The sequence below is a fragment of the Protopterus annectens genome, chromosome 13.part0 (assembly GCF_019279795.1).
Source record: "Protopterus annectens isolate FY-2018-M chromosome 13.part0, PAN1.0, whole genome shotgun sequence".
Classification (NCBI taxonomy): Eukaryota; Metazoa; Chordata; order Ceratodontiformes; family Protopteridae; genus Protopterus; species Protopterus annectens.
The window spans coordinates 946522063-946535842 of record NC_056747.1 but is presented as its reverse complement, the minus strand read 5'-3'; the positions used below and the strand labels follow the sequence as shown (position 1 = coordinate 946535842).

General features: G+C 38.8%; 1 protein-coding gene across 1 annotated transcript in view; it reads right to left on the bottom strand.

Annotated features, from left to right (window-relative positions):
- Positions 1-11190: 11190 nt before the first annotated feature.
- LOC122787807 (serine/threonine-protein kinase 17A-like) overlaps positions 11191-13780 on the bottom strand; it is a 72193-nt gene continuing 69603 nt past the window's right edge. Inside the window, exon 7 of the mRNA XM_044054710.1 lies at positions 11191-13339. Within this exon, the coding sequence (XP_043910645.1) occupies positions 13069-13339 (271 nt within the window). The 3' untranslated portion in view covers positions 11191-13068. The remainder of the gene's footprint in view (positions 13340-13780) is intronic.

The window sequence follows — 13780 nt, the reverse complement described above, 5'->3', positions numbered from 1 at the left end:
GATCAGTCTACTTACACAGTTACCCAAAATTTAACCTTCAGATGTACATCATACAACTAAGTGGTGAACAAAATATGTATTCATCCCCTGTCACTATTGACTCAGATACAGATGGAAAAAGTAAAAAGTATATCGGATGGAAAACTAAAGTGGAGTTTAGAAAATCATTCTTCCTACCTAATTTCTTTAACAATTTACCCTGTCTGCATTTTTGGTTTCAATGCCCCCCCCCCCCAAGACCTGTTTTAGAGTACTATTCTATATTTTGTGCTTCTTCTAAGCCTGAGCTCATGAAAATGTCTAGAAAAAAGTTCGATTACTGAAGGATCTTCCATATGCTGACAGACTTAAATCCTTAGATTGCTGAGGAAGAGGTTGTTTCTCGCCTACAGAGCATTATATAATGAGGAGTTAAAAGCAGTGTAAAACACCGAAGCTTTGCTGAAGAATAAGTATGAGGAATAGTGAGATTAAGCTAAAGCAAAAAATGTCCCAAAGGATAAAGTGCTTCTCAGGAACAAAAGGACAAATGTCAGAAACAAACCACAGAAAGACAAGCACAGCTGTCAAGGTGAATTTAATGACCTAAACAGTAAGTGCTTTCATGTCCCAAATAAAACATTTCTTCAGAGTTCAGTAATAGCAATTGAAAGACCATCACTTTAAGCATCAACTTACATCATTCTATTCTAACCAATAACATCACTAAACTAATTAAAATGCCATTAAACATGCAAATATCCTAAGACCCAGAAAAATCATCTCTGATAAGACATACAATATATTAAATAAAAAAAAAAAACAATTATATGTAACATTTACATTTATAATCTTAAAAACATACATAAAATCTCATTTGAGAGATCCGTCTACTAAAAAAGGTTAATAGATACTCTGTCATTTACGCCAAAGTGCTTGTCTGTTTGAAGTTTAATAATCCATTTTACTTCAGATCTGTCATATTCTTAATATTTCCCAATCTGAGACTTCTTAAAACCAATTCTAAGACCATAAAAGTACATTTATGTGCAGATCCTTCACTACATATGTCTGGCAAGGGCATTAGTCTCATCTTCTTTATTGCATAAAAATGTTCTCTCACTCACTCACTCTCTTAGGGTGCGGTTCGTCTTCCCTATATAAAAAGCAGGACACAAGAAGCTAAATAAACCAGGTCTCTTGTCCTGCAATTGGCATAGTGCCGGAATTCATTTATTTGTCATATTATAGGATGGGTAAACTTATTGGTATTAGGCACAAGAACAAAAATTACTTCTCAAACATCCAAATGTGCCAATCCTATGGGATATAGTTGACCTACTCCTATCCCTTTCATAACATAGTAGTCTCTTCAGGGATTTATTATTTTTATATGCAAAACTGGGTACTTCTCCCACTATCTCCTTAACTTTGTCACTGGCTGTATCTTACAGTTTCTAGATATTACATTACATATATCAATATTATTGCAGGTAAAAGGAATAACTATTCTGCATTTATCTCATTGGTTCATCTTAAATACTCTAGGACTACATCATCTTTTCATGTAGTCCCTAAAAACGGGTTTACTTTTACCACCACAAACTACAATGTGGCTATTAAGTTCATGGATACACTCATTTAATCTATAGCCCCTATTCATAAAATCCTTCTGTAATTTTTTCCAAGGCTAGCACACAATCTTCAGTATTACTGGGTAATCTTGAGACCCCAAGGCCTTGTACTTTCACAATTGTCTTGTATATATGTGGTGGATACATGCTTTGTCTATTTAATAACTTGTTTTTCTTACAATCTTTTTTTATAAATAATAGTGGCAACATTTCCATTTTTACTGATAAGGACATCCAAAAAAAAATCTATTTATTTTTGGACCATCTACCAGTAAATTGTTCAAAATTGTAAAGTAAAATGGATTATTAAACTTCAAGCAGACAAGCAATTTGGCTTAAATGACAGCATCAAGTCTTTTTTAGTAGGCAAATCTTGCCAACGAGATTTTATGTATGTTTTTAAGATTGTAAATGTCACATATATAATGTATTATATTAAATAAAAAAACAATTCTATCTCAGAGATGCATGTTTAATGGTGTTTTAGTTTAGTAATGTTATTGGTTAGAATAGGATGATGTAAGTTGATATCTTACTGAAAGAGATTCTTTTAACTGAAGTTTGAAGAAGCTTCTTATTTGGGCAGTGAATGTGCTTACTGTTTGGCTCAATAAATTCACCTTGACAGCTGTGCTTGCACTTCTGTGGTTTGTTTCTGAATAGTGAGATTACTTAATTTAGTAGAACAATGAAGATAACAAGGTTTATAACACAATCCATGGCTGAAGCACGAAACAGACTATTAAGGTTATTTAAATCTTCTTTGAATAACTGGCTGGGTAGTAGAAATAATCTTTAAAAATGGAGAGTTTGTGTTACAAATATGGTCCTAGGCCACATCACAGATAGAAACGAGTACAGGTGGATGAACATCGGGCAATTGCCTCCTACACAACTAACTGGCTGCATATTATTTGACATAAAAACACCTCCCCATCCCATGGCAGTAAATCTTAAGAGGTACAGCAGTCCTTTGTACATGTCAGGTCATCTCCTAATACTTATGAAGGTAAAAACAAAGGCAGCATTGCTAGAAAAATAAAATGCAAGGCAACTTAAGTCAGTGAGTCTTAGAAACTCAAAAACCTTCAAAATAACATTTGTGATGGACTACTTCCAAATATGATGCAATGGTCTATACCTAGCTCCAAAGTACAATACCTCACTTTGGAAGAAATGTTCCCATCATCCATATACCTTGTGTAATGAAATATGTTAACGCATGGAAAGATTACTATCTTAATTTCCACTTGCTAAACTGCCTCACATTTTCCAATTTGTTAACCAGGCTTCCTCAACTACTACTACTGCTGCTGCATTTCAAATCGCAGTACATGCAGGCAATTAGTACTAGCAAAGGTCTCGCCTTTGAAAAATCCTGAGAAAACCATATTTTTAAACAGCTGATTTCAGTGAGCTACGCACCAGCATCCTGCTAACTGCATGCTTTGACAAAGTCTAAATTCTGACAAGACATCTGGGGTGCAAGATGTTGTGTATAAATGACTGGCTTAAGAGCCAAGGTTACTACTTTGGAAATTCGAACTCAGATTTTAATATTTAACCTCTTCAACTAGAAAAAAAAAAAGTTAGGCAAGTGAAAATATGTCTAAAATATGTAATCAAACATTTCCAGTCTTGACAGATTAAAAACAATCTTAAGTATTCAGAAAATTCCTGCAAGTATTGACATTTAAAGAAAAATTGACTACATTGCTGATTACATGCAATTATGAAAGAACCGGTAAAAATAAGAATAATCTTGTTTCCTCAAAAACGCCACATATATCCAAAAAGGTAATGTTATAGTACATATGCAACACTGACTTTCTGAACACAACTGTCGAATGCTGGTGACAATCTGCATGTGTACATGTTGGAAGAGTGGTCTCACAGATGGCATTTTACATATATGGGCTGTAAATGTTGGCACTTTCTAAGCACTTGCCAAGCTAAACACATTTAGCTAGCAACTGCCAAGTCATTTAAGGTCAATGTTTTGATGTCCCCATTTTTTTTTTCCAGAGACTGAGGCTCATAAGACAATGGTCTCAGAGTCTCTCATATGAGCTTGAGAGGGAAAGAGTTTGATCCTGTAACTCCACTCCTGGAATAAGCCTGCTCAAAGTGGAGCTTAAGAGTCACACTTCTAGAGTTTAAGAAAATATGGGAATAAGTACATACCTCCTAAGGCGTGCAAGAAAGAGAGATCTACACGGGATATATCAGCTGGGTGCGGTCCCACATTTGAGATTCCAAGTTCCCACAAGGTATTAAACACTTGCGTAATGCCTCACAATTGAGCAGTGAACCTTGAGAATAAAGTGAATTCCTCACCTTCAAACACAGCCAGATCCAGCTGTGCCTTTGGGAAGACCCAAGGATGGAAGGCTTGGGACACAGTGCCACATATACCTGAGGCTGGGTGGCCCCACAGATCAACTCATTACAGCTTTAAAATTAAACTGGTCAACCAGAATGTTGGTTGGCATCTACACACTGAAGTGTGCCTCCTTCATGATCCTTTAATGTATTCCTAGGTAGAGGAGTGGTAAGGGCTTAATCCTTCAGATTACCACCCGTAGGACTCAAAAGGTGATTTTGATGACATTTAGTTTCAGGAGGACTGGGCTTCCACCTGCTACTCACAAAGCTTTGTTTGACACACCACTTTGGCTGAGGCCTGGGACTGCTCTTAGGACCCTTCCACCTATCCCTATATGAAAAGCTTTTAACCACCACCATTTTTTATGATGCATGTCCACCCAAGAGCTTCTCCCTTTGAGGTCTTTGGATGGGACATTTGAACCACAATGACCGCAATCCTTCATGGCACACTCCCAAAGTTGGTGGTCTTTGTCCAGGTCTTACCTTGGGACACTTTGTAACTTTACAATTAATACAAAAAAAGGACATTGCAATAAGTTTCTGAATTGTGCTAGCAGCAGAAAATGACCAATGACATTAGTGGCTAGGCACATTTGTGTGTCCGTGTATGACATAATAGTATGCGGCAGCATCACCATGAACACACAAAATGTGATACTTTAGAAGGCACAATTTTATTATTGGTGGTGAGGGAGAATCTAATCACAGGTTCATAGATGAATACAAAGCAAACTGCCCTAAAGGGCCATTTTAAGCATAGCCAGCAACTTTAGGTCTGAATTAAACCTTGTACCTTATGTTTAAAAGGTAAATACCTTAACCATTATGCCAAAACCTCCCCACATGCATCCCAAGGGTCTCTAATATTACATCATATGATTAGCATTACTCTTGGAAAATTTAGAGTAGCCAATCAACTTTAGAAATAGTTGGAGGGAATCATAAAAAATATGCAGATTTTTTCAGAGAATGTGCAAACTCCACCCCCAAAAGAATCTGGAATCCAGAAATGAAACCTAGCTCATGGCACCAGAAGGGCATAGCCACACATCATAAGCAAGACAGAGTATGCCAGATAGGTCTGCTCAGATGGAGATTTACATTTTGTGTGGTGTTCCCTCACTTAGGAAATGTGAACCTTGTTTCTCATATGCACACCCAGTGGAAATTGGGATGACATGATCGCACAAGTCCAGACACTCTCCCGACCACAGAGTTGGGAGTCAGCTGGGGGTGGATTCTCAAACAACTCATCGCAGAGTACTACAAGAACAAAAGCAAAAATCCAAACCTAACCATATTAGGGTCAATAATGCTGAGGTTTTCCATCCATTATCTAAACTGCCTGTCTTGTAATGGCCATGGTGACTGCAAGTTGACCAGACTGTCAAACAGTCTCTAGCTCATTTTGTGAGATCCTCAGGAAGTTCCATGCAGGCTGTGTTGTACAATCCCTCCAATATACACTGGTTCTGCCCTAGGGGTCTCCTCCCTGCAGATTGTAACTGGTGCAGCTACTGTATAGGGTTATCCAATAAGCATCCCCACAAGGTGCCAAACTCATTTTCTCAACTGACTGTCAACATGGAGGTGCACCAGTTGTACTCTGAGGCCTTCCCAGATTATCAAGCTTATCTTTAAATCAAGAGACAGAGACCGCATGCTCTGCAGTAGAACCTCACATCTGCCATTTGTCTCTGCAACCACATCCTCATGGTCAATATGCAAAGCTCATGGTTATATCTGAAAACAGGGACATAACCTGACTGAGTAATTCAGAGAGATTCATTCAGCTTCTATTTATCACCAAAGTCCAGCAAAATTCAAGTACTACATTCATAGGCATTTACTAGGCCAACAACCACAAAGGTCTTAAGCCTGGCCATGCATACGAAATCTCACAAGTTTTGATACCCTTGATAAATGTAAGCACAGGCCTGGGAGATTAACCATTTACAGGTTGCCTGTGTCCATTAGAGACATGGGTGCCAAACCAGGAATGAATTTCCTGCTCCCCATCCAGTTGTCCAAGTTGCACTTGAATTGGGTTAGGGAGGAACTATGCTTCACATGTATGGGGGGGCCTGTTCCAGGGACTGGGTAATCTCTGGGATATATACTCATCTCTCCAGCATGCCCTATTTATATCACAGGCAAGGCTCAAGTTTTTAGAACAGGTAATTCTGGTACCGTTTACTTTGTGGATATGGTGGAGGTCCATCACAGTGAGGTGTTCTGCATAGAACATTTTACTTATGTCCTGTATTTTTAGTGAGGAACCTCTGTGGAAGTTCCAGTTGTTGGATATACCCGGTTAGGTACATACCAAGGATAGGGTCTGATGAATGCCAAATGCAGTGGAACAATGACCACCACAACATCCCCCACATCTTCTGGTCAGTCTCCCAAGATCTCTACTACCTTCAATCCTGAACAAGACTCTGGAATACTCCTCCACATGAGGTTGATGTTCCCCCCTCAACAGAAAATAATCTCCTTTTCAGGGACAGCCATTACTTCAGATTAAAAGCTATTGCATATGAGACTGCATATGAGATGGCGCAACACTGCAGTACCAAAGGGTATACCCTTATACAACTGCCATAGAAAAGGCCCAGATATCTGTATACTGCAATGTCAATGATTACAAGAGATGGATCTAAAGTGTTTGCCCTATTAAGAAACTGGAATAAACCATTGTCAAAAACAGGGTCTAACACAACACAATCTGCAGAATGCCAGATTATGCCAGAATCTTTAATCAAAGACATGTCATCTTAAAGATTGTCCCACACACAGACCTCAGCAACTTGCCTGCAGCAGACCTCCGCAACTTTCCTGCAGCATTTGCTAACTAAGCTATGTTAACTGTTCTCCTACCCTATTTGCCTCTCTAGTGTACCTCTTATGGTAGCTCTTGAAGCCATCCCTTTTTAAACCATATGCCCAGTGTTTTGTCTACTGGCAATTTTGCAGGACAATAGCAGAATGAGCACAAAATGGTGTACAGGAGTGTATTATCTTTACTGTAACAAATCTGCAAGGACTCCAAGGCAGCCCAAATGATTTCCCACATTACAGAAAGCCAGATCTGAAAACAACAATCATTCAGCTGCATTGATGTGAAAACCTTTTACATATTCTACAGCAGTCTCCCACCCCCCCCCCCCAAAAAAAAAAAAAAAAAAAAACAACTTCACTCATTCTTCAATACTGTCAAGAATGCTTTACTTTGGTCTTAAACGATGATCTTGGTGACTCACCCCATTCTTTGGGGAGGGATGCAAAATCCCAGACACTTCTACAGTAACAATTTATCTGGAAGATAACTGGCTACCTGGGCAGACACAGCTAAATCAAGATTTTAACTTTTCCTCTGACACTAGCACGTATTTTTAAATCAGGTGAGTGAGTTTTCATTCACTGCTCCACAAGTGTTAGGGTACTGCAACACAATGACAGTTCTCAGCAAAGTCGCACAGTAAGTTTAGGGGAGGTAGTTTGTAACTGCAGTGCCAACAAAAACCATGAAAACATGGAAAGAAAATGAAACTCCTTACAGAGATAATGAACAATTAGGACTGAACTCTAAACTCAACAGCTGTATTGCAAAAACCTTATCACCCTACTACCTAAACAGAATTATAAAGTGGACTGTAAGAGACTTTACTCCATTCTTGCCAAGCATCAGGGTAAAACAGCACTGCCTACTCTCAAATATATGGGTTACATTTTTACTCCTATCATATTCTTCACCAGTTCAGTACAATGGCAAAAGTGAGAGTATTACACTTGTGAAACCACTAAACAAAACAGCAAAATCTCAAACATTTCAAAGGGCAGGCCTGAAAAGATCAAAGCACACAGCTGCTATGATCTATTACTTCACATGGAAAACACCTCTTTGGAATATTTGCCTTTAGGCACCATGCTCCTTGTTCTATTCTTGACCCCCCCCCCTTCAAACTAAATGTAGTTCCACCTCTAGACCTCATGTGCACATCACTTCCTTCCTGGCACTAATGCAGCAGCTGTTTCTGCAACAACAGAATTAACATATTTGAAGTTCTTCACATTCTAAGACACCACATTTTCAAAGTAAATTAAACCACAGTGCAATGTAGACAGTCAAGGCTAAGTATTTTAATGTTCCGTTTACGAAAACATCACTTTTGTGCATTTCCCAGGAATTTATGCTATAAAACCTAAAGGCCTGAGTTAACTTCATTCTTGAAAGTAAAGTTTGTCAATGCTTCTTTTCATTTAAATTACTAAGCTACTGACCTGCTTAATTTTTTTTAAGCTTATGTTTGAAAGTCCCTTGACAGTTACGAGGAAATAACAGAAAACAGGCAGTGAACATATGGAGTGTTAACTAAACAGGAAGTGGAAAATGTATTCAAGTTTAACAGTTTATTCAACTACACAACAAACCCCCCCCCCCCCAGCTAGCTTCAGGTCACAACTAAAAGTGGGATATTTTAGAGCACTAATGGCCAAATCCACAGTTCCCATGCTACCCCCATGCTGAAGGGTAAATAATGCACACTGAAGGGTAAATAATGCACACAAGTGCCACTGGCAAGTTTCAGCATCCTCCTATCTGATGACAAAATTCAACAAAATCTACTAGCTGTATTAACTACTGAAACCTGAAAAAGAGGACAAAATGATTCCATCACTGGAAAAGGTCTTTAAAAGAATGCATCCATTTTATTTTCTCCCTCACCAGCACTGTCCTTAGCTGGAAAAAAAAGACAAATTGCTGCTTTGGTGGTGTAAGCCAAGGAACTGTAATCCAGTACATGGCAGTACAGGATAAATGTATATATGTTGCAAACTTGATACCTTTATGCCAGATGAAAGAAAGAACATGCAGTAGTGCACTCCCCAGGACCAATATTTTGTATGCCTTTTAGACACCACACCAACTACCACCCCTTAAACCACCTATCCATTTTCAAAATCTGCTTTACTCAGTTCAGGGTCACAAGAAGCCACAGGCAATCCTGGAAAGGAAGGGATTAAATGTAGGAAAGAGGAAAGAAGAAAGACTGAATAGTATAACCAGTCCTGTAGGATTCATGCAAAAGCACAAACTTGCACTGGAGGAATTTTGAAGATTGCCAGCTCACACACACACATTTTTGGAATGTGGAAGGATAGCAAAATAAAATGGACATGGGAAGTACAAAATCTGGGCAGAAACTACTTATAACTACTCTCCCTGCTATCAGTTTATGCCACTAGCCCACTACCCTGCAGGTATAAATGAAACACTTAATACTATAGGAGAATCATCCCCTGAAATACTCATTGCAACATAACTTTCTGTATTTGCGGAAGGGCTACCAAGGTTTATCCATCAACATAAAATAACAGCCTTGCTACAATGAATCTGATGCAACACCACAAAATTTAACAGATATGGATAAGATTAACATCTTTAACAGTTACATAAAGCTGTTTGCTTGCACTTCTGACAACCCAGAGTTATGGGAACGAGTTGCTGAAGCCAATTCTATCCTGGTGGGAGAGGGTGAGATGCAATGCATCAAGAAACCATCCCCTGATGCAAACCAGCAAGGAAGAGCGACACAACCAGGTGTGGTCACCACGAGTGCAAGGCAGATTTCTGCAACGTGTACATGTGTAACTCATTGTCACTGCAACATGGCATACTGAGAAAAAGTGTACATTGGTGCAAACCCCTTTCCACAACCTGCAATTCTGAATTCAGTATATAGTGAAAGTAGTTAAAAAGAGGTACTTATGGCAGCTTTTAACATCCCAGACTGAAGTCCACTAAAAAAAACAGGACTAATAAATTCCTAAATCCACCTTTAATTCAGTTTGCTTTCAAACAAGCAATTAAGTGTATAGAGAAGTCTCATGAAATGGATTGAGAAAAAGTGAGCAAACGTGTCTTTCAAGGAAACAAAAACGAAGAAACTGAAGAAATCTCTATCTGACGGTACAAGATTAACAGTCAAAAGTAGCAAAAATAGTAAAGCATTTTATTTCACACTGGAATTTTCTTAGTTAAATAAGCATATCCTTGATGCAATCACAAGTGTCAGATTCTTTTTACTGACACAGATTACACAGACGACCATGAATTGAATGTACTTTTGTATGAAACTGCTTTCTTTTTCATTTTAAATTTATTGCTACAGCGACCCTCTGGTAAACTCAGAGCACAGTGTCCTGTTCTCACTCTAGTCACATGGTTCTCATGCTGGGCTGCTTGCAAGTGCATGTACTGAATAGCAGTCGATTCTCATACCAATTTGACACTTTTCTAAAACATACACATCTTTAAGCTTTGCTTATGGCACTAAACGGAAGCTGCTTTTACTCACAATGGCAGTATGAATGGAACAATGTACAATTTTTGTGCAAGACAGTTGCTGCAAAGATAATATTTCCCTCCACAGATGTCTGACAGGCAGATCTTTTTCTACAGGAAAAGCTATTACTTTTCTTCATGACTGCCATTTCCTTCCTATACAGTAACCCTTCTACCTTAGCCATAATTCAGCTGTGCATTTTTTAATGAACTCCACAAACATGGGATTCCTACACTGATGTGAATTCAATCTAATCTTGTTTACAGACCACTTTAATTCTGTTCTGAGGGGGCTATTTAAAAATAAATGCAGGACACAAATTAATTGCCTGATGCCTCCTCAACACCACAGTTTGAAGACAGATGACAAGAGAACCTTTCTGAATAAGAGACTTGTTGTGTCTTTCGGCTTTTCCCGGTTAGGGTCGCCACAGCGGAACTCCGGTCCGCTAATGATTGGTAGTTGATTTTTACGTGCCGAGTTACCAGCCCTGACGCACAACCTTTAACGAAGGTACACCCATTCACGCATGTCTCCACGCAGAAGACGCTCTAGCTGAGAATCGAACCGGACAGCGTCTTACTGTGAGGTGACAACGCTACCGCAGCACCACCACCGCGGGTCTTTCTGAATAAGAGATTAAGAACAGCAAAAGCAGGCAGTCACTACAAATTATCAAAAAAATGAGAGAGCAGCAGTATGATCCTCAAAACAGACCCCTCCCACAAAGTGTCAGTCTCCTGTGGGTAAGTATAACAGTAGGTAAATCTCTGGAGAGAAAGTACTTGCATTACACCCTAAAAGTTAAGAGAACAAGCATAACATGTTACAAAAACAAAACAATTTCTAAACTTTATTCTCATAGTTCTGGTAAATTCCAACTTCTTTTTCATAATTATACCAGTAGCAATTTTTTTTTATTAACAGTAGCATTAGCAACCAAATAAGCACAATATTTTCTAAGCAAGGTTTAATTAAAACCATGCTCATTTAAATAACCCAATAATAAAAATAAAAAAATACACAAACCATTTAAAATGATTATCTGAAAATGAATAATAAAGGTAATAATAACTCTGAGTGCTGCACAAAAGGATGTGGAAAATACTACTTAAAACTAGTCAGTTTTCATGACCTATGTAGCCTGAACGTGGTTCTAAAGCACCTTGGCAAATTCTTAGCAGCTGCAACAGTTCAAGACAGGATTAAAAGTCAATTTTTTTGTATGATTTTATACAAGCTACACAGATGAAATCAAACATCTTGGAAAGAAAACATTAAAGGTAAAAAGCATCTGGGTTTGGAAAACTGAAGAAGCTCTTTTACATTCACTATTGCCAACTTCCAGAAGAGCTGTGGGGTACATTACAAATGGTAATCAGTGCAATGTGATTATCAATTTGCTTTAAACTGTGAATAAATTTGCCTCAAGTTTGGCATTCACAGGACACACGTAGTACTCTAGGATACCACAATGTATCAGAACAAAGTGCTCATTTATTACACATCACAGACACAAAACAGTAAAGTCACAGACTGTAATCTGTCTTGAGAATGTTCTTATAGCTATGCCAATTTGTTAGCATGCCACACCCATCCCAATAACAAACCTTTTTTACTAAGAGCAATGTGATCTAAAGCGGTTTAGCCTGCAGCTACTTGAAACCACATCCTTCAGTGTACCTTGGAACTCAAAACACCTTCCTCTAAACTCTGATCCTCAATGAGCTGCATTTTAGTCTTAAAATATTATGAAGAAAATGGTAGCAAATTAAAAATGGTGTACTCGTTTTTAAACGAGCAAAAAAATACGGCAGAAAATGTATGTAAATTGGTTTTTCGCACTGTGCTTCATCCCTCTGCACAAAGCAAAATGGTGAGATGCACTCAGCCTATGCAAATGCCTTCTACAATTGTTGAGTGGCATAGCTTGCCTTAGCAAGAGTAAACAGTGGTGATACGTCTTTAAAAAAATCATACTGCTCCCTCTGAAGCTCCAGTGGATTCTATCACAGAGTTTCACCCACTGTGGGGGGCAAAACAAGCTGTACAGGTCTGTATACTTAACAGCATTTTCATGTGGAGGTCGCTTAGCTGCAAAAAATTGTCCCAAATATAATTTAGTACCCAAACAGTTCCTCCTGTATATTATTTTGCCCATTTTAAAACCTTCCAGTTTAACAATGTTGCTTATACAGCATTCTTCTCCTTATACTTATGGTCATGCTAAAGGGGGATGGCAAAGAGGTGTACAATTAAGTACACAGACAGACCTTCTGCAAGGTTTCACACAGACACCGTCACTACACATTCTGAAAGTCCCTCATTTCAGGGGGTGCCATTACCATCCACTCAACCAGATCTCAAATATCCCAGGGTGTCATCCCCATTCACTCACCCAAACACAAGATACACACTCCCTTTAGATTTTGACTTGCTGGAAGTTCAGACAGATGGCCAAAAGACCAGAGTCTCTGTAAGGAGTAACAACATTATAAACGGTGCAAAGACTCTGCTTTCAGGCCTCCCAGGAAAAGCCACTTTAGCCTATGTTCTTAAATGAGGTCTGAAGAAATGGTCTCTGCTGCAGCCTGAAATGATCCCTGTGGAAACACGAGGCTTAGCACCTACCCTTTATGAAAGGGCAATGCAGTGCTCATAATGGCTAAATGTAAGCCCAAGCATTTACCCCAGTCTAAAATCCCAGTAGGCACTTGTCAACACACAAGCTCAGGTGGTATCTCCTTCAAAGCTGCAAAAGGTTTCCGCACAGTTTTGAGTTCAGTTTCTTCCGTGTCCATGTTGTCCATTTGTCTGAATGGACAATGCACTGTGTAAGATGCCATTAACACCAGTTCATCAGATTCCTCTGGGCTGCTTGGTTCAGAGTCAGACTGTTCAGTGCTCTCTTTGTGAGGTTTTGGTACATCTGTACATGTAGAGACAAGCCACGGATGCTTCAGGCACTGGTCAGCTTTTGCCCTTTTTCTACAAGGAATAAAATGAAAATGCAAAATTAGTAAATACATGGAGAGGAGAAAAAAAGATAGCTGATTCATCTGCAAATCTCACTATTTTTTTAAATAGTCTGGAGGAATGGTCTTGGTAGTAAACTGACTTGATAAAAAGGCCATAAAGTACGCCTGAAATAATGGTAAAACCTGAACTGTGGAACACCTAACACCACTGAAGAGGAAAAAAACCCAAACGTGAAACTGCCTCTTCAGATACTTCCAACCTCAAGTATTTTAAAAAACTCTGCTATAGACAATACACAGCACACTTCAGAGCATACAGTACTCCAATAATGCACATAATTTGTCAAAGTACAGAAAATGCACGGAATTATTGTTATTTTCAAGCAATGATGAAAACGGCAAGGCCACAAGATCACATACCATGAATGCAGAGGGCCAGAAGAGCAAAACA